Source organism: Drosophila yakuba, chromosome 2L (genome assembly GCF_016746365.2).
Source record: "Drosophila yakuba strain Tai18E2 chromosome 2L, Prin_Dyak_Tai18E2_2.1, whole genome shotgun sequence".
NCBI classification, from domain to species: Eukaryota; Metazoa; Arthropoda; class Insecta; order Diptera; family Drosophilidae; genus Drosophila; species Drosophila yakuba.
Window position 1 is genome coordinate 8,762,482 of NC_052527.2, and position 23,845 is coordinate 8,786,326.

General features: G+C 44.6%; 11 protein-coding genes across 17 annotated transcripts; 5 read left to right on the forward strand and 6 right to left on the reverse strand.

Moving 5' to 3' along the window:
- The first annotated feature begins 263 nt into the window (after positions 1-263).
- Positions 264-924, forward strand: LOC6527716. Its single transcript, XM_039370704.1, has one exon. It carries the CDS (start codon positions 384-386, stop codon positions 819-821), a length of 438 nt encoding a protein of 145 aa, XP_039226638.1. The 5' UTR covers positions 264-383; the 3' UTR covers positions 822-924.
- Positions 847-5,154, reverse strand: LOC6527715 (proton-coupled amino acid transporter-like protein CG1139). 5 transcript variants are annotated; one of them, XM_015198301.2, is made up of 7 exons: positions 5,052-5,154; positions 4,693-4,888; positions 4,482-4,594; positions 3,259-3,427; positions 2,253-3,159; positions 1,811-1,983; positions 847-1,751 (listed from the first exon to the last, which is right to left on the reverse strand). In XM_015198301.2, the coding sequence occupies exons 4-7, from the start codon at positions 3,395-3,397 to the stop codon at positions 1,507-1,509; spliced, it is 1,464 nt and encodes a 487-aa protein (XP_015053787.1). In that variant the 5' UTR covers positions 3,398-3,427; positions 4,482-4,594; positions 4,693-4,888; positions 5,052-5,154; the 3' UTR covers positions 847-1,506. The 5 variants fall into 5 exon arrangements, with proteins under 5 accessions (XP_015053787.1, XP_039226637.1, XP_015053786.1 ...); XM_039370703.1 differs by lacking the exon at positions 4,482-4,594 and having other exon boundaries at positions 4,693-4,769; positions 4,837-4,888; positions 5,052-5,146; XM_015198300.2 differs by lacking the exon at positions 4,482-4,594 and having other exon boundaries at positions 2,253-3,147.
- Positions 5,155-5,469: 315 nt separating this feature from the next.
- Positions 5,470-5,997, forward strand: LOC6527714 (dolichyl-diphosphooligosaccharide--protein glycosyltransferase subunit DAD1). Its single transcript, XM_002088762.4, has one exon. It carries the CDS (start codon positions 5,590-5,592, stop codon positions 5,926-5,928), a length of 339 nt encoding a protein of 112 aa, XP_002088798.1. The 5' UTR covers positions 5,470-5,589; the 3' UTR covers positions 5,929-5,997.
- LOC6527713 lies at positions 5,915-6,741 on the reverse strand. The gene is made up of 2 exons (XM_002088761.4): positions 6,332-6,741; positions 5,915-6,266 (listed from the first exon to the last, which is right to left on the reverse strand). The coding sequence occupies exons 1-2, from the start codon at positions 6,650-6,652 to the stop codon at positions 5,979-5,981; spliced, it is 609 nt and encodes a 202-aa protein (XP_002088797.1). The 5' UTR covers positions 6,653-6,741; the 3' UTR covers positions 5,915-5,978.
- Positions 6,742-6,940: 199 nt separating this feature from the next.
- Positions 6,941-7,811, forward strand: LOC6527712. Its single transcript, XM_002088760.4, has 2 exons — positions 6,941-7,143; positions 7,209-7,811. Exons 1-2 carry the CDS (start codon positions 7,025-7,027, stop codon positions 7,759-7,761), a joined length of 672 nt encoding a protein of 223 aa, XP_002088796.1. The 5' UTR covers positions 6,941-7,024; the 3' UTR covers positions 7,762-7,811.
- Positions 7,812-8,016: 205 nt separating this feature from the next.
- On the forward strand, positions 8,017-11,547 carry LOC6527711 (alanine--tRNA ligase, cytoplasmic). The gene is made up of 3 exons (XM_002088759.4): positions 8,017-8,123; positions 8,364-9,368; positions 9,485-11,547. The coding sequence occupies exons 2-3, from the start codon at positions 8,374-8,376 to the stop codon at positions 11,388-11,390; spliced, it is 2,901 nt and encodes a 966-aa protein (XP_002088795.1). The 5' UTR covers positions 8,017-8,123; positions 8,364-8,373; the 3' UTR covers positions 11,391-11,547.
- A 55-nt stretch (positions 11,548-11,602) lies between these two features.
- Positions 11,603-12,807, reverse strand: LOC6527710 (haloacid dehalogenase-like hydrolase domain-containing protein 2). Its single transcript, XM_002088758.4, has 4 exons — positions 12,649-12,807; positions 12,298-12,594; positions 12,021-12,237; positions 11,603-11,967 (listed from the first exon to the last, which is right to left on the reverse strand). The coding sequence occupies exons 1-4, from the start codon at positions 12,783-12,785 to the stop codon at positions 11,803-11,805; spliced, it is 816 nt and encodes a 271-aa protein (XP_002088794.2). The 5' UTR covers positions 12,786-12,807; the 3' UTR covers positions 11,603-11,802.
- Positions 12,808-12,935: 128 nt separating this feature from the next.
- On the forward strand, positions 12,936-14,308 carry LOC6527709 (mitochondrial ribosome-associated GTPase 2). Its single transcript, XM_002088757.4, has 2 exons — positions 12,936-13,183; positions 13,250-14,308. Exons 1-2 carry the CDS (start codon positions 13,040-13,042, stop codon positions 14,258-14,260), a joined length of 1,155 nt encoding a protein of 384 aa, XP_002088793.1. The 5' UTR covers positions 12,936-13,039; the 3' UTR covers positions 14,261-14,308.
- On the reverse strand, positions 14,256-15,356 carry LOC6527708 (WD repeat-containing protein 82). Its single transcript, XM_002088756.4, has one exon. It carries the CDS (start codon positions 15,279-15,281, stop codon positions 14,328-14,330), a length of 954 nt encoding a protein of 317 aa, XP_002088792.1. The 5' UTR covers positions 15,282-15,356; the 3' UTR covers positions 14,256-14,327.
- Positions 15,357-15,574: 218 nt separating this feature from the next.
- On the reverse strand, positions 15,575-19,238 carry LOC6527707 (inactive pancreatic lipase-related protein 1). The gene is made up of 6 exons (XM_002088755.3): positions 19,088-19,238; positions 17,245-17,412; positions 17,118-17,184; positions 16,598-17,005; positions 15,908-16,282; positions 15,575-15,840 (listed from the first exon to the last, which is right to left on the reverse strand). The coding sequence occupies exons 2-6, from the start codon at positions 17,270-17,272 to the stop codon at positions 15,696-15,698; spliced, it is 1,023 nt and encodes a 340-aa protein (XP_002088791.1). The 5' UTR covers positions 17,273-17,412; positions 19,088-19,238; the 3' UTR covers positions 15,575-15,695.
- A 340-nt stretch (positions 19,239-19,578) lies between these two features.
- On the reverse strand, positions 19,579-23,753 carry LOC6527706 (serine/threonine-protein phosphatase PP2A 65 kDa regulatory subunit). 3 transcript variants are annotated; one of them, XM_039370702.1, is made up of 8 exons: positions 23,394-23,752; positions 22,488-22,641; positions 22,007-22,425; positions 21,845-21,919; positions 21,019-21,784; positions 20,685-20,957; positions 19,921-19,965; positions 19,579-19,853 (listed from the first exon to the last, which is right to left on the reverse strand). In XM_039370702.1, exons 1-7 carry the CDS (start codon positions 23,475-23,477, stop codon positions 19,961-19,963), a joined length of 1,776 nt encoding a protein of 591 aa, XP_039226636.1. In that variant the 5' UTR covers positions 23,478-23,752; the 3' UTR covers positions 19,579-19,853; positions 19,921-19,960. The 3 variants fall into 3 exon arrangements, with proteins under 3 accessions (XP_039226636.1, XP_002088790.1, XP_015053783.1); XM_002088754.3 differs by having other exon boundaries at positions 19,579-19,965; XM_015198297.3 differs by lacking the exon at positions 19,579-19,853 and having other exon boundaries at positions 19,872-20,457; positions 23,394-23,753.
- Positions 23,754-23,845: the final 92 nt, after the last annotated feature.

Sequence of the window (23,845 nt, forward strand, 5' to 3'; positions counted from 1 at the left end):
TTGGGAATTTTAAGGGCGCAGTGCACGGAAATTAGTGATATAGCAAATTCTACATAGTTTGTATCAATACCTAATAATGCCACCTAATTTTGCATAACTTATTTAAAATTTGCCTTTAACATTGACACTGAAATTAATGGGCTGACTGATTTCCCGTTTTGGGTACCTGCAACGTGACATTGGCGATTGACTCCAAATGACCACAAGGGCCAACGATGACCCAGTCATTAACCACACGACCACGTTTAACCACCCAAAATTAATTAATCCATACACGTAGTTCCCGAAAAACATATAAAAAGACAGGTAATGAACAGCAAAGTTATCAATCAATTAACAACGATTCCCTCATAAGCTCGTGTATCTTTATAGTCGAAGCCAATATGTGCAGCTACGTGAAGTCATCCTGTTCCTTGCTGGTTTTGATCCTGGCACTGGGAGCGGTTTCAGCTCAGCCGGCGAGACTGGCAAAACAACTACAGAAACAGCAGGCCGCACCGTATCCATCCGCCGAGGAACTGAAGCCGGAGGTGCCATTCGAGGAAGGAGTGCCCGATCAGACTTATGGACCACCGGATCTGACCTACGGACCACCGCCCACCGATGCAGTCGAGCAGCTACCCAGCGATGAGGAGCCGCAAGACTTTACACCCGATCCGGATGCAGAGGAAGTGCAGCCCATCCAGCAGGCTCCCGCTCGCCTGACCAAGCAGATTAGGAGTGATTTTGATCAAGGACTGATTTTGCTATCTTCGAGTCCATTGAGAGTGGCTAATTCCAATGGAATCCCATTTCCAGTGACCATTCAAGCCCTGTGGTAGGAATACTAAAGAACATTCTTGGTACTGATTTTTATAAACGTTATGTTAATTATTGTCTTTGTTACCGGTTGAACTATTAAAGAACATTTGTTGATACACCGAATTGATGTACTTACAAAACTTTATCGGAGGTCCCCATTGAGGGACCAGTACGGTAAGGAGTATACATATATATATATATATAATTACAAATAATCGAACGATAAAAGTATGCAGATAATGTTAGCTAATTTCGGTTTTTGGGAAAATCTTAGCAGTTGCTTTGGAATGATCTGCCCCGACCTAGACTACATAGTAAAAGCTAAATAATAATTTAGTTAAGAATACTACGTAAAATCACGTTTGGCATTGTGCGGTCTTCGAGTTAACACAGAAATAATATCCAACTGACCAACTGAACAAATGTTGCAAAACTTTCTACTTAAAATGCTAGTTATTGTCTGGTACGATTGCAGCTGGCTGATAATAACAAAACAAATGCAACTAATTTGCCATAAATATAAATTAATCATACTAAAGCACCGCCATTGGACTGGACAGATACCAGTTGGTAAATGGTAAACAACTAATGGTAAACATATTCGTAGTCTGAGAGTAACTACATAAAGCCTTCGTCATAAATTCGCACACATTTGTAACCAGAACTAGCCAGGTTCTGTTTTTGTTTTGCTCATTTCGATTGCACTCAGTGGGTTCTGTCGTTCAGGATTTGAGCTAAGCTGGCCCAGGTGCCAAAAACGAAGCCACCGAGCCCAAAGATCAGGATAAGAACGTCCTTCCATAGCATCCAATTGAAGCGTCCATAGCCAACGTTGTAGAATGTAATAACTTCAATTATGGGTGGAGCAATAAGGGCCAAAGCTGAGCTGCTGACGGCACCTACCAGCGAGATAATGGAGCCCAGGTTGGGAATGCAGGTGGCTAGCAAAACTGTTAAAGAAAATGCGATGAAGATTGGGACATTTTGAATATGTACTATCTATACGTACAGGTAAAAGTGACCAGAACGACTCGCAACACAGTGGCCGACAGATCCTTGGCCCTCGTTGTATCGAAATGACTTCGCACAAAGGGCTCCACGATGTTTACAGGCACATAGAACTGAAGCGTATACGAGAGGAAGATGGCCACCGCCATTGAAATCCGCACCAACTGGGACAGTCTAAATCGGTGAAAAAAGAGGGCAATTAGAAGTTAGTCTTACGAGTCAAAAATTCTAATGAATGCAGTCTGCAAATAACATACAATTGTCTTATTTTACATGTCATTAATTAAGTTCATATGTTTTAGCTAAGCTATATTATCGGATCTGTCAATATTTGAAACAACGCTATTCCAAATAGCCAGAAAAGATTAGATCAATGTGAGGAATATTAAATCCCTCTTTCATACAACTAAAACCGATTAGCAATGGAAAGTTTAATGACTTACGTATCGCCCTGTGGAAGATTTAGGGTAATGCTGCCCTCCACGTGTTCGCCGTACTTCAGGTAGCCGAAAAATCCGACTGCTGTGTACAAGCAGGCCACGATCACCATGCCCGTGTTGAGGACACCTGTGGTGCCGCCAAAGTCCTCGGGGGTGCGCATGTTGTTCTCCAACGGCAGGACAACACCAATTCCCTCAAACGCGTAGATGGCGGTTCCGAAGTACAAAGGTAATGTGGCCCAAGTGGCCACCGGCTTGACCGTGTGCACATCCGGTAGATCCACCAGCATGTACGAGAAGGTAATGGCCAGTCCGGCAACTGTGAGCAGGGCGGCGACCAGCGAAACTGGCGTCAAATACTTTAGATTGCGTACCAGATTCAACAAAATCATGGGTCCAAGCATTATAAGCAGGTAAATCTGCACAGGCATCTTGTAGTAGTGATCCATAACGTCCTTAATATTCAACGCCACAAAGAGGAAGTAGACGCAGCAGAACCCAATTTGCGTGATAAACAAGAACGTGGTAACGATCCGTCGAGCCAACATGGAGTATCGCCTTAGACCCAGAGGTCCTGACTCAAAACTGCAGTATGCCACCTCCGAAAAGTCTAAGGATGGCTGCTGGAATCTCCGGCACAGCTCGTGGGAGCAGTTGACCAGCATATGCATGCAGTGGGTGCAGATAGCTCCCATGATCATGGTGCCAAAAAGTCCCACATAAAGTCCGGCGTTCTTAAAGGCATCCGGCATTGCCAGAATGCCCGTGCCAATGTTGCCCTTCAGCAGATGAACCAGGGTGTCGAAGTTGGACGTCGGATGCTCCAAGTCGCGATGGTGGGTGGGGTTGTAAGTGGCCTTATCCGTCGATCCAATTTCATCATCACCCGACCCAGAGGCTGCTGCGTGCACTCACGGGGAAAAAGCGAAAGAATTATAAGTTTCTTGTCGCAATAATATTTAAGTTTACTTAAGTAAACTAAAGATTTTTGACCTGCGGACAAACTCACCTGCTAAGCTGTCCTCGCTGTGCACGTTGACAAGGGTGTTGTCCGGCGGAGAGCTGCGCACAGGTCGTGCCGCCGATCCTCGACTGCCCTCGTAGTCAGAGGCATCGCTGTTGAAGAGCAACGGCTGGCGTTCCGTCATCTTTTTCTTGCGCGGCGCACCCTCGGGAATCTGGAAACAGTGGTAGGTAATTAACTAAGAGTATTGGACTGTATGATGCGTCCTCCCCGGCTGCACGAAACGCACTGAAAGTGCAACTTGAGACGCCCGCTTTTCGACTCGGAAATTTTCCGCTGACTCAGTTTTCCACGCTTATAACAATAGGAGGTGCAGATAGTGCGTCGCATAATGGACAGTAAACGCGTGCCGGGCGGTGTGGAAAATTTCGACCATGCTGATAGTCAAAGCTAGCCTTGGACTTGACTCAAAGTACGCTTAATATGATCATTTCATTACTTTGCATATGAGTCTGATTACGGCTGCTTCGGAAGTCGATATCAAATTGGCCAGTCCACTAGAGTATAGCTTTAAAGTCGAAAACACCAACAAGTCGCGAAAAACAATCCATACGAGCAGATAAGACCCGCATATCTCCTGCGAAGCCAGTGAGCATACCATAAATCACAATTATATAATGTGTATCCCCAGACGGTAAATATCCACCCATTATATTCAGATTATTGACTTGAGTCAGCAGACGGAATTACTGCAATATTATGCATTATTTTGATATTTAATACTTCTGAATGGACATTCAGGGCGAGAAAGTTTCCGCAAAAAAGTGTGATATGAAAGTGTTAACAAATACAAAACATAATCAAAGGTTAACATAATATGTTTGTATCATTCTGGCTGTATAAAAAATTAAGGTTACATGCATTCATTAGTATGATTGCCTCATTTTAAGACTAGCTTGAACAAAAAAAATAAGTTTCATAATTGAAATGAGCTTGTGCATATATACAAACATTATTTTTTAGAGGACTAAGTACTACATGGCCATAGAATGTGTGCTATTTTCTTAGCGAGGAATTAACAGGGCTTATATCGTAAAGTCTACCTAAATCCAGACAAGCAACCGACTTATGTCTAGAAATCTTTATTTGAGAGCAATAAAGAAAGCAAACAAAGCATTACGAACTTATTTTCGTTTTATCTTGCATCACAGACTTGCACAACAAAGTGCGACATTACAGAGATACATAACTATATCTTTTTCACTTACACTGACTATATCGGAAATAAGATGTATCTCAAACGTGTATCTCGCTTGACTTTACGAAGTTGTAGGAACGCGTCTTTTGGGCAGTTAAAAAAATGATAATGTTGGAACTAAAACTGAAAGAAAAACATAATTAACAGATGTTCGATTCGAAATCAAAATAAACCAAATTAGCATGCGCAATTTGATGACCAGATGTGTGTGACTGCCCTACCTGTTGAAGGTTGGTCAGTGGTGTCAAGTCCTCCATTGATTTTTTCCCGCTTGACACTGGCAATGAAATGGGTGCTCCTGCGAAGGTCACAACGCTGGTTTATCAATGCGCAGAGCCAATCAATTTAAAAAGTTCATTAATTACAGAATTTGGGGTGCGTGGTGGGAGGAGGCTCTGGCAATTATCTATTCCCGGTCTGCGGAATCGAACAGAGAAAACATCAGCAATGAATCATGTTGTGTTCATAAAAAAAAAGAAGTTTGATAAGACGGTGCATCACTGTTGCTCAATTGATAGCGACTATTTATTTTAACGTTGCAACGCACATGATATCCTTTTGTGGTGTTTTAAATACATACGTTAGTAATTTCTTCGAAATCAACACGCAATAACAATCGCCTCTCACCACAAAACAAGCACTGAAGATGCAAAGCAAAACATAACAATCGAGGTTGATTTTCCGTATCTATCGATTAATTTGCTGATTTCGCGGTACAGTGAAAATTGCTTAGAATTAATAAAAGCTTATAAAAATAAATAATATTTTAAATTTGTATTACTTTGTTCAAATTAGTTTATACCTTTTAACATTATTCAACATGACAATATTAATACATAGAATCTTTGGCTAATAGAAATACAAACCAATCAAAAAATAATTAATTGTTAACCAAAATAAAACAATTATTATTAAATTTGTATTCTTTATTAAAATTTCATATCTTAAGTGTCCACAGTACTTGAGCCTTCACCGATAACGCTTTCAGTATTATTTTCAAATTAGACGAACGGTCCTACTTTTGAGTTCTCTCCCAATTTGTGACGTGTCTGCGGCTAATTTGTAAAAAATCGCCTTTATCCTTTAATTTCCGGGCAAATTTCACAATAAATAGAAACATGGTTGAGCTGTCGAGCGTCATTTCCAAGTTCTACAATGACTACGTGCAGAACACACCCAAGAAACTGAAGCTGGTGGACATCTACCTGGGCTACATTCTGCTCACCGGCATCATCCAGTTTGTTTACTGCTGCCTGGTGGGAACCTTCCCGTTCAACTCCTTTCTATCCGGGTTCATCAGCACCGTCAGCTGTTTCGTCCTGGCAGTGTGCCTACGCCTGCAGGCCAATCCCCAGAACAAGAGCGTGTTTGCCGGTATTTCGCCGGAACGCGGATTCGCCGACTTTATCTTCGCTCATGTGATTCTGCATCTGGTGGTCATGAACTTCATCGGTTAACAAAGCTGTGTACTGTGCGACTCGGATATATTTATAAATAAAATGTAACTCTAATTGTATGTTCTCCTATATGCGCCGAAAAAATCAAACGGTTCTGGTACCCAATCCAAGCGGAGTGTAGGTTCCTTTACTTCCATGACAATGGGATCTACCTTCTCCGCATATTCGGCTAGCTGGGGCTCGCCTTTGGTCTTCCTTGTCTCGGATTCTTTCGATGTCTTGGTCTTTGGAGCATCGGTCTTGTTTTTGTGCGGCACCAGCAGAGAATCGTTGACGTTGAGTGGCACCAGATCCTTGAATACTGCTTTATTTGGCGCGAAGTTCATCTTCTGGGTGACCTTTGGGGTGGTTTCAGCACAGGCTTTTAAAAGACAGTCTACATAATTCAAAGCATTAAATTAACCTTTGGTGCGATGGACGACCTAGCTTCTGTATGAAGTTTCGTATCCAGCTTAATGTTGGATATGATCTGGACCTCGTTCTGCTTGCGCACGGTGGTATTGTATTGGGGCACGGCTAACTTGTTCGCCGCGAAGTTTCTCCCGGTGGTCATTGCGCCTCCTTTGACCATCGGACTGCCCGGCGAGCGGATCTCCGCATCAAGCCCGTTGCAGGACTCGACGAGCACATTCGGCGGTGCAGACGGAAGTTGGGACAAAGGAACGCGTCGCGTTGTGGAATTCCTTTGGTTCGCATGGACTCGGTTTCTACGCTTGTGCGGCATTTTAAACAAACCCGCAACAATTACGGTAGTACATTTCAATTCGCCTCTGATATAAAACAGCACGCCACACTGATTCGTCTATTTTACAGCACTGGTACAGCAACAACTATTTCACAGTGAAACACTGATAAGATATAGTGTTTATTAAAAAGGCAATTTATTTTTGATATCATTTATTACATGTAAGACTTGAACAAATGAAATACAAAATGTATTATTTATCATAATATTTTATTGCACTTATTTTTTTTTTCCAATACCCACTGTATTCAGCATTCTTACGCCGGTTCGGGCACTATACAACACTTTAACATAAGCAGCTGTTTTCTTTTTGGTTCGCTGTGAACCAAATATTTTGATATTTAGAAAAAAATGGCATTATCCCGCGCCAAGCCCGGTGAACTGCCCAAGGACGCGGTTGTCATAACAGAGGATCAGGCTCTTAAATACCAATGGAAGATTATAACTGCCTGGGACAAAATCGGCGATGTGTGAGTGCATGAAGCCTTCCAAAGATGCTGCTTACCTAACAACTAATCCAAATATTGTCTTGTAGGTGGTCGTTGCGCTACACGCCCGGAATTCTGAGTGCGTTGGCTGCGGGAACGGGCGCCTATATAAATAATCATTATCGTACAAAGCTGCGACTCGGAGGACATGGTCGCTTGTCCAGTTACCTGCCGATTGTCGCCGTTCCTGCCATATTCACCATGCTGGCGCACAAGTTCTTCATTCAGCGGCCCATTCTACTAAATCCACTGGGCGAGTGCCCGGTGTGCATCCAGGTGCGCAGTGCTGCCTTTCAGACAAGTCTGGGCATCGTCTATCCCACGATTCTGGCCCCATTCGCCGCATTTATGTTCGCAACCCGCTGCTACACGTACCGCATTCCCTCGATTACGGAAAGTCCAAGGGAGGTGTTTCTGTTGTGGCGAAAATTTACACGCCCCATTGTCCCGGCCTTGGGAACCATAATCGGCCTGCAGGCTTTGCTAACCATGTTCCTTACAGGCCAGGAGGAAAAGCAGAACTTTAAACTTATGCTGCGCATGAGGGAGATCGAGCACCAGCTGGAACAGGAACATTTGCCACAACGAATGGACTTTTAATTGTTGCACATTTTTAACTTAGCTGAAATAGAGGCGCATTTCAGAATTTATTCTAAATGCATTTTGTAATATTTGTTATTTTTTAATGAAGCAGAAGTATGGAAGCACAACATTTTGTTAATACAAAAAAACGAATATCTATACGGTTCTAAAGTGCAATTAATGTAAATTAAGCATTTGAAATTAATATTTAAATATCAAAAATATAAAAAAAAAAACTGTCATTTAGGCTCATTTTGCCATCCCTAAATTAATCGATAACCCACTTAGTTTGCCGCATTGTCTATCGCAAAGGGGCCAATCTCACACGTTGCTGCAGTCGGCTGACGAAATTGTTTGCATTTGCACTTACTGTTCAAAACGTGAGTAATACATAACTTGTTTTGGTTGACTGCCAGTCCGGGCTGTACATGTATACAAAAAAATTTAACAAACAAAGGTTTTTCTAATCCGATTTGCTCCCAAATTGTGTAACTTTGTCACGTAGTGTGCAGAGTGCACTTTCACTGCTCCGATTTTTGTTCGTTTTCAGGGGTTAGGGAGCCCCAATTGTCGCGTGGCAACGTTTTATGTCGAGTACGCTCATCATTTGTCCTTTGCAGAACCAGCAAAATGAAGTTACTCACCGCCAAGGAGGTGCGCAACGCCTATCTGGACTTCTTCAAGGAGCAGAAGCACATCTATGTTCACTCGTCCAGCACGATTCCGCTGGACGATCCCACGCTGCTGTTCGCCAACGCCGGCATGAATCAGTTTAAGCCCATTTTTCTGGGCACCGCCGATCCCAACAGCGAGATGTCCAAGTGGGTGCGCGTGGCCAACACGCAGAAGTGCATTCGTGCCGGTGGCAAGCACAATGATCTGGACGATGTGGGCAAGGATGTCTATCACCACACCTTCTTCGAGATGCTGGGAAACTGGTCTTTCGGGGACTACTTCAAGAAGGAGATCTGCTCCTGGGCCTGGGAGTTCCTCACGCAGCGGCTGTCCCTGCCCAAGGATCGTCTGTATGTGACTTATTTTGGTGGTGACGAGGCCAGCGGTCTGGAGCCCGATCTGGAGTGCAAGCAAATGTGGCTGGACTTGGGCCTGAAGCCGGAGCACATCCTTCCTGGTAGCATGAAGGACAACTTCTGGGAGATGGGTGAGACTGGTCCCTGCGGACCATGCTCCGAACTGCACTTTGACCGGATCGGCGGACGCAGCGTCCCGGAGCTGGTCAACATGGACGATCCCGATGTCCTGGAGATCTGGAATCTTGTGTTCATCCAGTACAACCGAGAGTCCGATGGCAGCTTGAAGCAACTGCCCAAGAAGCACATCGATTGCGGCATGGGATTCGAGCGTCTCGTGTCTGTCATTCAGAATAAGCGATCCAACTACGATACCGATCTGTTTGTGCCACTCTTCGATGCCATCCAGGCGGGCACTGGTGCCCCAGCTTACCAGGGTCGTGTGGGTGCCGACGATGTGGATGGCATTGACATGGCCTATCGTGTGCTTGCCGATCACGCCCGCACAATCACCATTGCTTTGGCTGATGGCGGCACTCCAGATAACACTGGCCGAGGTTATGTGCTGCGACGCATCCTTCGTCGCGCTGTGCGGTAAGAGAACTTAGAATTACACCATACATACATTATACCATATTGGTATTTTGAATATTATATGTATAATGGTATTATTATCAGGTCCTGATAATCTTTATATTATTTTCCCTCAGATATGCCACGGAGAAGTTAAATGCCAAACCCGGTTTCTTCGCCACCCTGGTGAACACAGTGGTTGATCTGCTTGGTGATGCCTTCCCAGAGGTGAAAAAAGATCCGCAACATATCATTGATATCATCAACGAAGAAGAGTTGCAGTTCCTTAAGACCTTAACGCGCGGACGCAACTTGCTGAACCGCACTATCGAAAAATTGGGTAACCAGACTACCATTCCCGGAGATGTTGCTTGGCGGCTGTACGATACCTACGGCTTCCCAGTCGATCTTACCCAGCTTATGGCAGAGGAAAAATCCTTGAAAATCGATATGGATGGCTACGAGGCAGCTAAGCATAATTCATATGTGCTTTCGCAGGGCAAAGGTGCTAGCAAGATCGAGGAGATCAATCTGGATGTGCACGCCATTTCGCAGTTGCAGGAGCAAGGTGTGCCACCCACTAACGACACCTTCAAGTACAAGTACGAGGCTGTGTCTGACGAACGCGACTCCGCCTACAACTACGGTGTGTGCAATAGCAAGATTGTTGCCCTGCGTTTCGAAAACCAGTTTGTGAACGAGATCACCAGCGGACAGAAGGCGGGCATCGTTCTGGACAAGACAAATTTCTATGCCGAGAGCGGTGGTCAAATCTACGACCAAGGTGCTCTGGTTAAAGTCAATGACGAGGCGAACGAATTCCTTGTGGACCGCGTCTACAACCGAGGAGGCTACATTCTCCACATTGGCGTTGTAGAGGGCACACTAAAGGTGGGAGATGAGTTGGAACTGCACATCGACGTGGAGCGTCGCTGGCTGACCATGAAAAACCACTCAGCCACCCATGCCCTCAACCATTGCTTGCTGCAAGTTTTGGGTAAGGACACCGAGCAGAAAGGTTCTTTGGTAGTGCCAGAGAAGCTTCGCTTTGACTTCAACAGCAAGGGAGCAATGACCATCGAGCAGGTGTCTAAGACGGAGCAGCTGACTAAGGAGATGGTCTACAAGAATGTGCCGATCTACGCAAAGGAGTCGAAGTTGGCCCTGGCCAAGAAGATTCGAGGCCTGCGATCTGTCTTTGACGAAGTTTATCCGGATCCCGTCAGGGTAATCTCTTTCGGAGTGTCTGTAGATGAGCTGGAACAGAATCCCGATTCTGAAGCCGGCGAACAAACCTCCGTCGAGTTTTGTGGCGGCACCCATTTGAGGCGCTCGGGTCACATCATGGATTTCGTTATCAGCAGCGAAGAGGCCATTGCCAAGGGTATCCGACGCATTGTGGCTCTTACAGGACCCGAAGCGCTTAAGGCACTGAAGAAATCTGAAGCTTTTGAACAAGAAATCATCCGGCTCAAAGCCACCATCGATACCGATAAGTCTGGCAAAGACTCCAAGTCGCATGTCAAGGAGATTGTTGAGCTGACTGAACAGATCTCGCATGCCACGATTCCCTACGTGAAAAAGGATGAGATGCGCAACCTGCTGAAGGGCTTGAAGAAAACTCTGGACGACAAGGAACGTGCCCTGCGTGCCGCCGTCTCGGTCACGGTTGTGGAGCGCGCCAAGGCTCTGTGCGAGGCCAATCCCAATGCCACCGTGTTGGTCGAGCAGCTGGAAGCCTTCAACAACACCAAGGCACTGGATGCCGCACTGAAGCAAGTGCGCAGCCAGCTGCCCGACGCTGCCGCCATGTTTTTGTCTGTGGATGCGGACTCCAAGAAGATCTTCTGTCTGAGCTCGGTGCCGAAAAGTGCCGTGGAAAAGGGCCTGAAGGCCAACGAGTGGGTACAGCATGTTTCCGCTACGCTGGGCGGCAAGGGTGGTGGCAAGCCGGAATCCGCCCAGGCATCGGGCACAAACTTCGAGAAGGTGGACGAAATTGTCCAGTTGGCCAGCAAATTCGCTCAGTCGAAACTGTCTTAAAAGCATAACAAATTTGCAAGCGGCAAGACCTTCAATTACTCACAGTTTTGATACACAACTATGCTTAATCTTAATCCGTTGATCTGTTTTAAACAGCATTTCAGATGAATTTTTACGGCTATTTATAAAATAAAAGCATTTATACAATTAAATTAAATACTTTCTGTGTTTGGCTGAATCTGTAACTCGTTCAAAAATGGTACAGGATAATATGGATAGTTCACACTTTAAAAATGGGTCCTTTATTGTTTTTCACATACTTTATAATCAAAACTGAACTTATTTTGAGCATTTAATTATATCTAAACCTTACTATTATCAGTAAAGTCCTATTAAGTAACTATTTTAAATTAAAAAATCGTCTTTATCTATGTTTTAAACGTGATAAAAATAATTTCAAAAACAAATAAGTCTAAGAATGATTTTTCTGTATTATCCAATCGACAGCCTCGGCAAAGTTTTCCACCAACGCTGTTGGCGGCGGCGATGGCTTAACATCTGGCAAATATTTGCCGGTCTTGACGAGAATTCCCTGTATGCCCACGCTCATGGCGCCCACAATATCGTCATTGGCATCCTGGGAACCAGAAATTGGTTAAGTTTTTAAAATGTATTCCTTGCATTACTTACATCTCCAATCATAACGCAGGAGGCTGGATCCAGTCCAGCCAGAGCTCCTTCAAAGAAATAAGGATTGGGCTTACCAATCACTTTGGCGGTTCGTCCTGTAGCGAATTCCAGACCCTTGACAAAGCACCCTGGACCCAAGGCTAGACCGTCGGCTCGTTTGTAGTACTTACCCTGATGCACAGCCACCAGTTTGTGATTCTTGTTCTCCAACAGAACGCTATTAAAAACATAATCGTTAATTAAGATAATATAATATTATCCTTGTTCGGTTTCTCACTTAAAAGCCTCGTTTAGCTGGTCATAGTTGAAGGCCTTGGGTGCAAGACCGATTACAACTGAATCCTTATAGCGCCTAGTGTCCTCCGGAGGAAAGTCCTGTCGGGCATCCTCAGACAGAATATAGTACGGATTCAGTTTCTCATTTTCCACGTATGACACCGCGGCGCTCAAGGAGCTGTAGATCTCAGAGGGGTCCAGTTGGAAGCCAATCCTGCAGAGCCGTTCGTGAAGAGTGGCCTTTGAATCCTTCGTGGTATTTGTTACGAATTTTACCAGTACTCCAGAATCACGCAATCTTCACGACAATTATAAATGTAATTACAAATATTTGGGTTTACTGTCATCGCACCTTTTCAATGCCTCCACAGCATTTGGAGTAGGTTCATCTTCCACATGCAAGGTGCCACTGAGATCAATGAGTGCTCCTTTAATAGACATCTTTCTTAACTGTTGAAAGCTTCTCGTTCCCCTCGAGAACAAAAACATAATTTCCAGCTGGTTCGATACCTTTCGATAGTCCCCTCGATATGTTTATGTATCAGCAGGTGATTTACTATAGGCGTAGACAGGGGATTGAATATATTTTAAATATTAAAAAGATTTGTTACCCTCTCTAAAAATACATCTAAATACCTTTTACTATTATTATTATAATAAATTTCTATTTAATTTCACTTCATCTTGCGACCCTTTTACACAGATGTTTTTCTGACCATGCCCATGCTCACAAGACTTCAGCAATGCTATTCTCTACCGGCAAATCTTTTTTAGCGCGATTTTCATTGGATATATCCAGAAATGTGAAACCTATTGGTCTCATAGCCAACTACTGTCAGGTGGCATCTGCGCTGCGTCCAAAGAAGGCGAAGTCGACCCGAAAGGAGGCATGATCTTCAGCTTGCATTGAAATTTACATAACTAATGTCACATTTTTCTGTCCCCTTTTCCAGGCGCAGTACTTCTCTGATTCCAAGAGGATCCGAGCCGTCGGCGGAAAGGGTGGAGACGGGTGTGTGTCCTTCCTGCAACTATGGTGCAATGAGAGGGCCGGTCCAGATGGCGGAGACGGTGGCCACGGCGGCCATGTGGTCTTCCAGGCTTCAAACGATGTGCGCAATTTTAACCACGTGGGGAGTATTCTGAAAGCGGAAGAAGGAGAGCCGGGCAGCTCTAAGGATTGCCATGGCAAGAACGCCAAGCACTATGTGATTAAAGTTCCAATCGGGACGGTCATCAGGAATGCCCAAGGTCAAATTGTCGGGGATCTGGGACAGGCAAATCTTATGTTTGTGGCCGCTCGAGGCGGAGCCGGTGGCAAGGGCAACCGCTTCTTTACCACGGACAAGGAAACAAGTCCCAAAGTAAGCGAGTACGGACCTAGGGGTGAAGACCTATCGTACACCTTGGAATTGCGCAGCATGGCGGATGTGGGTCTGATTGGTTATCCCAACGCCGGCAAAAGCACGCTGCTGAATGCCTTAACAAGGGCCAAGCCAAAGGTGGCTCCCTACGCCTTCACCACACTGCGTCCTCACTTGGGAACCGTTCAGTACGATGACCATGTCCAGCTCACCATTGCCGACCTTCCCGGACTTGTGCCCGATGCTCATCGCAATAAGGGTCTGGGCATACAGTTCCTAAAGCACGCCGAGCGCTGCACCTTGCTGCTGTTCGTATTGGATGCCAGTGCGCCAGAGCCGTGGGCGCACTATGAGCAGCTGATGCACGAGCTGCGCCAGTTTGGCGGACGTCTGGCGAGTCGCCCGCAATTGGTGGTGGCCAATAAGCTGGACGTGGAAGAGGGCCAAAGCAACTTTGAAGAACTTCAACGTCGACTGCAAAATCCCGTGCTCGGCATTAGTGCCAAAATGGGTCACAATCTTGGCCAACTCCTGAACAGCATACGAAAAGTATACGACCGTCACAAGGACCAGCCCAAGGAATCCGAGGCCTCTGTTTAAGTTACGTTTGTTTATTATTTATAAATTAAACTTTAATCTTATAAGCTACGCAAGCGGGAATCATTGCCTACAAGCCCTCCTCGGATGTGGGCAGCCAAAAAGCCATGTTGGTGCAGGCGGAGGCCAGCATCATATACTTCGGATTGAACTGCACACACTGCACCGGTCCCGGGTGGTCCCCATTTAGCACGGACACCTTGTTCCCCGTGTCGGCGTTCCAGATGTGCACACGTCCATCGGTGCTGCCAGAGAAGATAAACTGCGAGTCTGGGCTGAAGCTCGCCTCGATGGCAATGCCCTTGTTGTTTGGATAGCCGGTGAACGTTTGCAGCGGAGTGCCATGGAAGGCATCTACCAGCCGGATGACCGATCCATTCGTGCTGATCAGGATGGTTTTGCCGTCACGTGAGAACTTAAGGCCAGTCCAGTCGCATTCCTTCTCCTGATTAAGTTTAAATGTGACAAAGGGACCTTTGTCAAAAGACCGTAGGTCGTACAATTTTATGCTTTCCGAGTTGACGCCGGCGGCGAAGATCAAGCCCTCGGGATCGTAGGCGGCAATGGGGCGTCCAGAGAGATGCATCAATCCCTGGCAGTTGGGCGATCGTAGGTCCCACAGCCGCAGCGTCTTGTCCAGAGAGCCGGAGAGAAAAGTGTCCTCCACGGGAGAAATGCACAGCGAGATTACCTTCTTGGTGTGGCCGGGGAAGTAGCGTAGATACTTGTTGTCGTGCAGGCTGAGATAGCGAATGGTGTCGTCCACTTTGGTGGAGCTGTGGATGGCCGTGTTGTTGGCGTGCGTAAAGTGGATTAAATCCACTCCATACTTCTTCGAGTTCACCGTGCGCGACTGCGTCCCCTTTTCGCAGTCGTAGATCACGATCTGGTCATCTTCGCTGCAGGATATTAGATGCTCGCCGTTGGGCGCAAAATCGATGGCGTTAATTTTGTCCGTGTTCTCCCTGAAGATCTTGGCCACCTTAAAGCTGCGCACCACCGAATCTATTAGTTTTATCTTCATTTTGATCCGTCGAATTTCGTTTTGTTGTCAATATTTTTAGTTGTCGCAAGGCTGTGTTATCGGTAGCATACGCTTACAACTCGATGAGTGAGTGACCTATCGATATCAAACCTCCGAACTGCTACTGGTTCCGAAATGAACTGCAAATGCGGAACCAGCAACCAGATTAAAATTATTTGAAAATGTCCGTTTAATAATTAATAGTAACAGAAACTTAACATATTGACAAAATCGAATATTAAATATCATTTCAAAGAATGTATAAATACCAAACGATAATATAAAAACATGCATTCAACAACAAAATTTAAGTATATTTTTCTCGTAAAGCAAAATGTGGTGTAAGGCGTCATATAAAGAACATTAATTTAGATACATTTCATAATGTACACAGTGCAATTGTAGATGGTCTATTTAATTCGTTTTCTCCGATGGGCAGTCACAGGTGATACTGCGAGTATTTCCCAGCAGATCCTTGGGGTCAACGTACACAGTGCCCTCCTTGCCTCGAGCAAAAGGTGTATGTCCGTTGGTTTGTAAGTAAAAGTCGCCATGAATTCTGAAAATCACAATTTCAAATGATGAAACTACATTCTGCGATATGCATATAATGCATCGGAACTTACGTCGTGGGACAATGATGACCCATCACCACGGGCGGGCAATTCTCCACTATTTTGTTTTGCTTAAAGTCCGACCATTTCTTGGCGGGCACAGCATCGAATCCAATGGGATACCGATCCGACACACTCTCGGCCCAGAACCACCAGCTCCGCCGATGGCTGGACAAATCATTGTCGCTGAGCATCTTGTAGTTCCGCTTGGGACAGCCCGGCTGCAGACTGTAACCTCCATTTGGCCAGAAATCCGCCGTGCCCGTGCTCGTCGGAGCTCCGTACAGCCAGGCGTCCGTGTGTATCACATCGACGAACTCCGCATCACTGGCAGACAGGTGCGTGCCCGGATAGAAGAGCGGAAATGCGGGATCCAAAGCGGAAATTCTAGAAAACAACATTAGAGAAGTATTAAATCTATTGTTTACAATATTGAAGAACACTAATACATTAAAAACAAAAATCTATATTATGAATACGTGGGTTTAGGTTTCTTAAAATAATTCTTTTCTGCAATACAAATGTATTGAACTTTGGACTTCTAAATGAATTTTTAAATATTATTTTGACGTCGTCAAATTGCCAGTAACAAGGATGGAAAACAAACCAAGCATGACTAAATAATTTCTAATTAAAAAATCAATAGCTCTCGTTGGCATAAATAATAATTTGTGCAGATAATTAAAACCCCGCCTCTCTCACCTTTTCAGTTTTCTAACTCCCTTGGTGCGTTTAGTAATCTCCCGCCCGAGGACTCCTGCCAGCTGGCCGCCCATCGAGTGACCGACAATGTGGAACTTCTCAATGTCCAGGCCATGGTCAAACATTTTGAGCAGGACCTTGGCCAGCTCTGGGCCCAGCTGCTTGAGGTTGGGGAAGGCATCGAACATGTAGTTGCCATCGGCCAGTTCACCCCAGTCCAGGACAATAAGATTGGTATCCTTTCGCTCCAGATAGGCCTCGGCTATGACGTGAATGCTCTCCACATCCGGATCTTCCAAGTAGCCGTGCAAATACAGCACGGTGTTCTTGCCCAAATCCAAGTGCTCGTCCTCCAAAAGACTCTGGAAATCGGTTAGGTCATAGATATCGCTATCTGCCACCGTGGGTCTGTGGGAAAAAGATAAAACTATAGGTAAATTCTTAAATATATATTTCATTATTGTTTTTAGAAGAAAGTGTAATTTTAGTTCCATATATTAAAAATAGTAATAGCTCTTACCCATAATATAGTATAAACTTAGCTGTCGTCAGATCCGCCTTGGAGTTCTTAAGTCCGCAGAGCAGCCCTGAGTAATAATTATCAAAATCGTATTAGCGGAATTTTCCATTTTCCCACACTTACTTACTGGATTTGTTTTTAATGGCCTTGTGCATGTTTCTGATGACTGTCGGCTATTAGTCCATAAAATGATTGATTACGTGGCCAGTGGGTTGTCCGGATATCCTCTGGTCCCATGCGGTGATTGGCAAAGACTGGGCCGAGTACTCGGTTAGCCGGATTAATGTGGCGTGGCCTAAACCCCATTGAAATTGATAACTCTAATTAAATTTCAATCTTTTTCGGATAAGATAGTCATGGTGAATTCGGCCAAAAAAGCCTTGCGACATGAGCATCGTGAATCACACGAGTGGCACCAACGGCGGCAAAGTCCGTGTGGGAGTCCAAGCCTTTGCCTATCCATGCATCATTCATGTGCTCCTACGGTGGAACATCCGATTCGGGCACTTGAACATTCTAAATCCCCCATTATTCATCCACTTCTACGGGCTGAACAGGTTTAATCGTACGCTAATCCTATTATGCACTTGAGGAGTAATTCGATTGTGATTGGATGAAAGCCATAAAAACTTTGTCGCCAGCTAGTCTACTAATTTCGACAGGTAGCTACGTAGTTGCAAGTCCCCATGCACGATCATTTAAAATTGCAACATAATTGGATTTCCCAACAAGAGAGCAGAATAATTACAAAGTGTTCTCGCTGCAAATTACAAACTTGAAGACCGTCATAACTATCATTGATTCATTAGTATGGTGACTTAGTATATCTTTAGAATTTTGCCATATGCACACTTAAGCATTATGATTCTTTAATACCTTTACTAGCTATTAAAACGCGTTTTATTGCTACTTAAATTAGCTTTTAAGAAGCATTAATCTTTTTATGGCCGGCCATGTAACTTTGACCTTAGTAGTGAAATTTTTGACAGTTCAACCAGCTACAGGGCCCACTGTCTATTGCCACAGATTACCTTAACCCCGGGGTCTAAGTGAACAAACTACAGTGCTTAAATATGCAGACTTCAAATTACAGCAATGCCATTCAAGCACACTTGTAAGCTACAGTCCAACGTCCCTAAACTGAACCCAAAGTTAAAGTTAAGCTTAATATATATTTTTGACATATTTTTTGTGGCCAATTTCTTTAAGCAACAACAATAAGTGTATATTTATACGTTTCTCAGTCGCAAAATATCAAACTTAGGCAAGTGGGACTGTAGAAATGTTTGTAGATAGATATATGTCGAAATTGAAGACCCCTGACCCTCGTTGCCTACCCAACGCAATCGTAATTTGAGTACCGGCCTTTTTTTTGCCTCGATTTCGCCGTTTGTACTGCGGACATAAATAAAAAGCACTTCAATTTATATTCCGCTTATCGGGGGAAAATTAGCCGTCAGATAATGCTGGTGCATGAGGGGTATGGGGTATCAGTGGATTCGAGGGGATCGGATCGGCGCCAAGTGCTTGGCGGAAGGTAACGAAAAATAACGCTTAGCGAAACGCGCCACTTGGGGAAATCGGACAAAATATTGCAGTACTAATTGTAATAACAGCTCAGCGTTTTTGACATATGCGATTAATTAACGCATACCCTAGAGACTATAAATATTCGTTTACGGATGCGGACACTTGTTGCGTCGACGGCGGCAGGTGGATCGTAGGTCAGTGGTCGGTGAACGGACGCGGAGATTGCGACACCCGTGGGTAAACTGATAATGTTCCGCATTTGGCTGTGTTTGGGCACACAAACACCACAGTTTATTGTATATGCGCACATAATTGATCGGTTCCACCCATTTGCCCAATCAAATTTGCATCTAATTCCCCCCTGATTGACTCCACACATTCCACGCCGCTTCTGATTCGACTGCGCTCGAGCGGCAGACGAATAATTCAATGGCACTTACGAGTCCACTGGGAATCGGAATCGGAATCGAGAGTTAGGCAAACATTTGCCAACGCGCAGTGGAGCGGCGAAACAAACAAGCGTATCGCCCCGTCGCAAAAGTCCAACTGATCTCTCGCTCGAAACTGCTCGCCATCCAATCCAAACAAAAAGAAGCCCCAACTATCGCCAGGTGTCTGTTTGGCGCCTATCGATATCAGCCTAACTGGCTGTCAAAATTTGTTAACTCTGAAAATTTGAAAATCTGTTTTTCAATTTCAATGTTATTTATCGACTGCCATACAAAAACAAAATTTTAAAAATATACTTTAAAATTATAATCAAAATTGTACGAGATATTTTTAATTTTCTTTATAAAATTGGGATTTATAAGAATTTGACTCTTAAACAAATCAATCAATTGATATTAAATAGCAGAAGTTAAATGAATTCAGCTTCAGCTTTTGTTGAGTTACATTTCCTCCGTTTTAAGCAGTTCATTAAGACTTGTGATATTGTTTCACTACAATTTTATTTTTGCATTCAGATGCGATCAAATGTTCCAAACTCTACAAATGTTTTTAATAATGATCTTTATGTCTATGGTAATTTATATATAATATAAGTATGTAAGTAGTAATGTTTAGTTGTGTGTCGCGTTTAGTGGGTCTCCTCCCATGCTGGCCGGCCTTGGCGGCGCTACTCCAAATCTTTGTTTCCTCTGACTCCTGGCTTCATCCATCCCTCATCCAGCATCGGCTGCAGCGTTTAACACCTTCCGGGATCCACTACAATTTTCCGTTCTTAAGTGTTGTTGCTACATAATATGTTTTGTTGCCGGCGTTAAATACATACAGTTTTAAAAATAGAATAAAAAAAGATGCAAGAAGGTTGATTACGCTGTTAACAAATATACAAAATACATTATTGCAGACGAACACATAGTGGGATGATGGAGAGATAACCACGTGGTGGTGGTGATGATACCGGGAAAGAGACAGAAAAATATGGTACAACATTAGTATCGGTTAAGACTTGATCCACTGCACTCGCACTTTAATCAGATCGGACATCTAGCTTCGTTATCTTGAACAAACAAACAATCAAATGTAAATACGGTCATGACGGGGAGGATTAAACACATTGGCTGTGGAACTGGCTGGAGACAGCGGGAGGCACATCACACGTCATGTGGTTGGCTACTCATCCTCTAACATTCCGAGTCAAGCTTGGGCGGCTCCGCTGCCGTGCCATTCATCTCCTGCAAAATGTCATTGTCAGCTGCCTCCAGCTGCCGGGGCGGTTCCACGATCAGCTTTGAGTCCATTGCCGCCTCAATCTTCGCACCCATGCAAGGCGGAATTGCCGTTCTAAACACATTCAGTTCCATTTCTACGGCAGGATTGCAAAATTAAAGCCTTAGCACTAACGGACATTTATTCACATGTAATGTTCGTGTAACTTTCTGAATCCCTGCTTGTCTACGTGTAAAACGTGTCGTAATGAAATCTGATGTGTGTTTTAAAAATTCAATAATATAGCGCGTTTGCCCTTATTAAAGCTTTGTACTTTGAACCCCTGTCAAGCCGCAAAATTGTATCAGACCGTTTAATGCTTACCTGCAGCTATGCCGGCGATGGCCTGTGCAGCAAAATGCTTGACGTCCACATCTGTGTCTGCATTCAGTTTGTCTAGTGTGGGCTTTACTTGGGCATCAATGACGCTGGCCTCCAGGAAGGGCGAGATCTTCTGCAGGGTCTTTGCCACGTTGAATCGAACATTGGCAACGGGATCAGCGGCAAGCAGGAGAACTGTGGGCAGCAGCAACTTGGTGGTGATATCTGTGCCGCAGACCTCTGCCAAAACGTTCAGGCAGAACAAGCAAGTCATTCCTTAAAATCACAAAAACCATCATCATATATTGATCATCACAATTTCAATTCGAAAACTTACTGTGCAAATAGTTCTTATTGCGCGACATAACCAGGATCATTGGAATTATGGCTTGTTCGGCCCAGGGAGCTCCGAACTGCTCGACGAGCTTCTTCATGTTAAGGGTAGCTGCCTCACGAATGGCGTACACGTGATCGTTGAGCCATCCCATGCAGAGACCGCGCAGTTTTTGGTCGAAGAATTCCTGACCCAACTGACCGGCCAGAGCAGGCATGTACTCGATGATGGCTAGACGCACACGCCACTTGGAGTCTTCGGCCAGCTCGACGATGGCGGGCAGAAGCGACTGTGACAATTGCTGGATGCCGATGACGTCGTTAACGCAATCCAGGTTTGAGATGATGTTAAGGCGCACTTCTGGGCACTCATCCTTGAGTTGAATAAGGAACAAGGGCAGCAATTGCTCCACAGTCTGATAGGCGCCCAGCATGGGACTCAAGCCCATGATTACTGACGCCAGAGCTGACTTCACATGAGGGTTGGGGTCGGAGACAAGATCGCGCACATAGGGTAAAATGGAACTTAGGATGATTTGCACCTGGTTGGCCTTATCCAGATTGGCGCAAAAGTCCTTCACTTTGGTCGCCACTGCTGCGCGAACCTCGGCCTCGGCATCCTTGAGCAAATACTGGAAGGCAGGCACCAAGTCCACTCGAGTTATCTCCGGACCCACAGCCTTTTGCAGATCAACAAACTTCTCGGCTACCATGTAACGCACCCTCCATGAAGAGTCGCTGGCGCACTGGCGCAGCGTGGGGAGGACCAGCTATAAATGAATATTTTGTGTAAGCCACGGTATTCATGATTTTGGTGCTAAGCAACTTACGTGCTCTACATCATCCTGGGGCAGCAGCTGGGCAATGCTGACGCAAGCCTCTACAGCCAGCAGACGAACAGAGTCCTGGAAAATAGGTTAGGATTAATATTTTAATTATTTAAAATGTAATTAATCATTCCATTATATTTCCCTTGAAATGTATTTGCTTACCTGATCATCCTGTGCGAGCTGAACGAAGTTGGGAATCAAGTCTGATTTCAGATACTCGGTCTCAACGACCTTGGCAAACTCGCCCAGCTTGTTGGCTGCTGCACGGCGCACCATGGGTGTCTCATCCTGGCAGAGCTTTCGGAAGTTGGCGCGCAGCTCGGCCTTCACTGGCTGCGTGACGCGTGGATAGCAGACCGAGAAGAGGCCGCAAGCAGAGGTGCGTGAGGTGAACCAGTCACCGGAAACCAGGCGCTGCAATGTCGGCACCACATGGATCTCCAGATCCTGGGCGCTGTGCTCAGCGGCCACAGTGCGCAGAGATTCTACAGCCTTGTCTCGCACTACGGTTTCCTCTACGGTGGCCAAACTCTCGAGGGGCGGAATCAAGTACATGGCAAACTCTGCTCCGCCAACGAGACCTGGGAAGTAACGGCAATGGTTGGAAATATTTCGTGGATGGATGTGCTATTTATATGCTTACTTGTAAAGTTGCCCAGTTGGTCGGCCAGGGCCAGCAACACCTCGTCCTCATCGTATATGGTCTCGGTGAGGAAGGGTATCAACTCGGACCGTGTGCGCTCCTCGCCCAAAGCGAGGGCAATGGTGGACAGCTTCTTGATGGAGTTCAATCGCAGCTGTTTCGGGAGAGGAAGAAGATTGAAAAAACTTATTTAAATGCGGTGATCACATGTAGGATAAATGAGTAACTAATTGTACGATTTTGAGGTTATTTTTTATTGGGCTGATGTTAGTTTTATTTAAATAAAAGGTGTGGTCTACCAACACCTCACAGTTTTAATAAAGCGATAATATAATAATTTTCAAAATACAAATAAAAAATATTAAGATAGCTTTTTGAGATAAGATTAGAGATTAGATTGTTCGATGTAATGAGATAATTCCTTCTTACTATCTCATTTTAACATCAGTAATGGCATTACTATTGATTGAAGTTGTTCTATTTTTAAAGCACGCAATTGTTAATTGTTTTCGCAAATAGCAAATGCGTATAAACTTATATATATGCATGCATACATACATATATATATGAAGGATAATAAGTGGATAAATAAATAAAGAGTGGATAAATAAGTTTACCGATAATTGCAATTAATTGATTACAGTAAGTTCTCTTTATGTTATTTCGCAAAGCGCTAATCTTGTGTATATCGAAATTTGGTATAATTTCGATGCACACACTCGCACCAACACAAATGCCCATGCACACAAACATACACACACGCACACAGTGAAGCATTTTTGCACAAACACAATCGCACATAAAGCAGGGAGTGTGGGCACGCTACCCCAAAATTTAAGCACTTGAATATTTCTGCAGATTCTTCGTGAGACACAATTGGATTTGGGGTTTTAGAACATGACAAACCTGAACATCCTCGTTCTTCAGTTCATCGATTAGGACCGCAATGGGATATAGTGAATCGTCGACCGATTTGTCACTCGCTGCCATTTTTTCCGCTGTTGCTGCTGCTCACACACAAACGCACTGAAAATCGGTTTTTCTATTCTTCAGGCAATCGACGAGATTTCGATTTGGCCCTCTGGCGATTCGCAATTCACTTGTTTAAGGGTACAAAATAATTTCGCAAGATACTCTATTCCGTCGTCTTAAATTTTCAAATAATCCAGACAATTATCCTCTGATTGCTCTTCTTTTCGATTGAAAAATGTACGCCGTTGGTGCAAATTAATATTTTTTTCCTTAAGTGACACAACGGTAGAGGTGGAACACAAATCGATGATTATTCGACACTATCGGTGTGTGGGTAGTTCCATCGATAGACTTCTTAATATATTTTTAATTTAACTGCAAAAGAA

What these genes read in the sequence shown, in the direction of transcription:
- LOC6527716 (XM_039370704.1), top strand. Translation starts at nt 384, where the DNA reads ATGTGCAGCTACGTGAAGTCATCCTGTTCCTTGCTGGTTTTGATCCTG.
- LOC6527715 (XM_002088763.3), bottom strand. Translation starts at nt 4,728, where the DNA reads ATGGAGGACTTGACACCACTGACCAACCTTCAACAG. An exon ending in CACTGACCAACCTTCAACAG is followed by an intron (nt 3,428 to 4,692) that starts GTAGGGCAGTCA and finishes CACTGTTTCCAG; the next exon opens with ATTCCCGAGGGTGCGCCGCG. An exon ending in AATCTTCCACAGGGCGATAC is followed by an intron (nt 1,984 to 2,252) that starts GTAAGTCATTAA and finishes TCACCGATTTAG; the next exon opens with ACTGTCCCAGTTGGTGCGGA.
- LOC6527714 (XM_002088762.4), top strand. Translation starts at nt 5,590, where the DNA reads ATGGTTGAGCTGTCGAGCGTCATTTCCAAGTTCTACAATGACTACGTG.
- LOC6527713 (XM_002088761.4), bottom strand. Translation starts at nt 6,652, where the DNA reads ATGCCGCACAAGCGTAGAAACCGAGTCCATGCGAACCAAAGGAATTCC. An exon ending in GGTCGTCCATCGCACCAAAG is followed by an intron (nt 6,267 to 6,331) that starts GTTAATTTAATG and finishes ACCACCCCAAAG; the next exon opens with GTCACCCAGAAGATGAACTT.
- LOC6527712 (XM_002088760.4), top strand. Translation starts at nt 7,025, where the DNA reads ATGGCATTATCCCGCGCCAAGCCCGGTGAACTGCCCAAGGACGCGGTT. An exon ending in TGGGACAAAATCGGCGATGT is followed by an intron (nt 7,144 to 7,208) that starts GTGAGTGCATGA and finishes ATTGTCTTGTAG; the next exon opens with GTGGTCGTTGCGCTACACGC.
- LOC6527711 (XM_002088759.4), top strand. Translation starts at nt 8,374, where the DNA reads ATGAAGTTACTCACCGCCAAGGAGGTGCGCAACGCCTATCTGGACTTC. An exon ending in ATCCTTCGTCGCGCTGTGCG is followed by an intron (nt 9,369 to 9,484) that starts GTAAGAGAACTT and finishes ATTTTCCCTCAG; the next exon opens with ATATGCCACGGAGAAGTTAA.
- LOC6527710 (XM_002088758.4), bottom strand. Translation starts at nt 12,785, where the DNA reads ATGTTTTTGTTCTCGAGGGGAACGAGAAGCTTTCAACAGTTAAGAAAG. An exon ending in GCTGTGGAGGCATTGAAAAG is followed by an intron (nt 12,595 to 12,648) that starts GTGCGATGACAG and finishes ATTGTCGTGAAG; the next exon opens with ATTGCGTGATTCTGGAGTAC. An exon ending in CCTGCGTTATGATTGGAGAT is followed by an intron (nt 11,968 to 12,020) that starts GTAAGTAATGCA and finishes TCTGGTTCCCAG; the next exon opens with GATGCCAATGACGATATTGT.
- LOC6527709 (XM_002088757.4), top strand. Translation starts at nt 13,040, where the DNA reads ATGCTATTCTCTACCGGCAAATCTTTTTTAGCGCGATTTTCATTGGAT. An exon ending in CGAAGTCGACCCGAAAGGAG is followed by an intron (nt 13,184 to 13,249) that starts GCATGATCTTCA and finishes CCCCTTTTCCAG; the next exon opens with GCGCAGTACTTCTCTGATTC.
- LOC6527708 (XM_002088756.4), bottom strand. Translation starts at nt 15,281, where the DNA reads ATGAAGATAAAACTAATAGATTCGGTGGTGCGCAGCTTTAAGGTGGCC.
- LOC6527707 (XM_002088755.3), bottom strand. Translation starts at nt 17,272, where the DNA reads ATGCACAAGGCCATTAAAAACAAATCCA. An exon ending in AAGTTTATACTATATTATGG is followed by an intron (nt 17,006 to 17,117) that starts GTAAGAGCTATT and finishes TTTTTCCCACAG; the next exon opens with ACCCACGGTGGCAGATAGCG. An exon ending in GGTCATCATTGTCCCACGAC is followed by an intron (nt 15,841 to 15,907) that starts GTAAGTTCCGAT and finishes TGTGATTTTCAG; the next exon opens with AATTCATGGCGACTTTTACT.
- LOC6527706 (XM_015198297.3), bottom strand. Translation starts at nt 23,477, where the DNA reads ATGGCAGCGAGTGACAAATCGGTCGACGATTCACTATATCCCATTGCG. An exon ending in AGCTCGCACAGGATGATCAG is followed by an intron (nt 21,920 to 22,006) that starts GTAAGCAAATAC and finishes CCTATTTTCCAG; the next exon opens with GACTCTGTTCGTCTGCTGGC. An exon ending in CAATAAGAACTATTTGCACA is followed by an intron (nt 20,958 to 21,018) that starts GTAAGTTTTCGA and finishes TGTGATTTTAAG; the next exon opens with GAATGACTTGCTTGTTCTGC.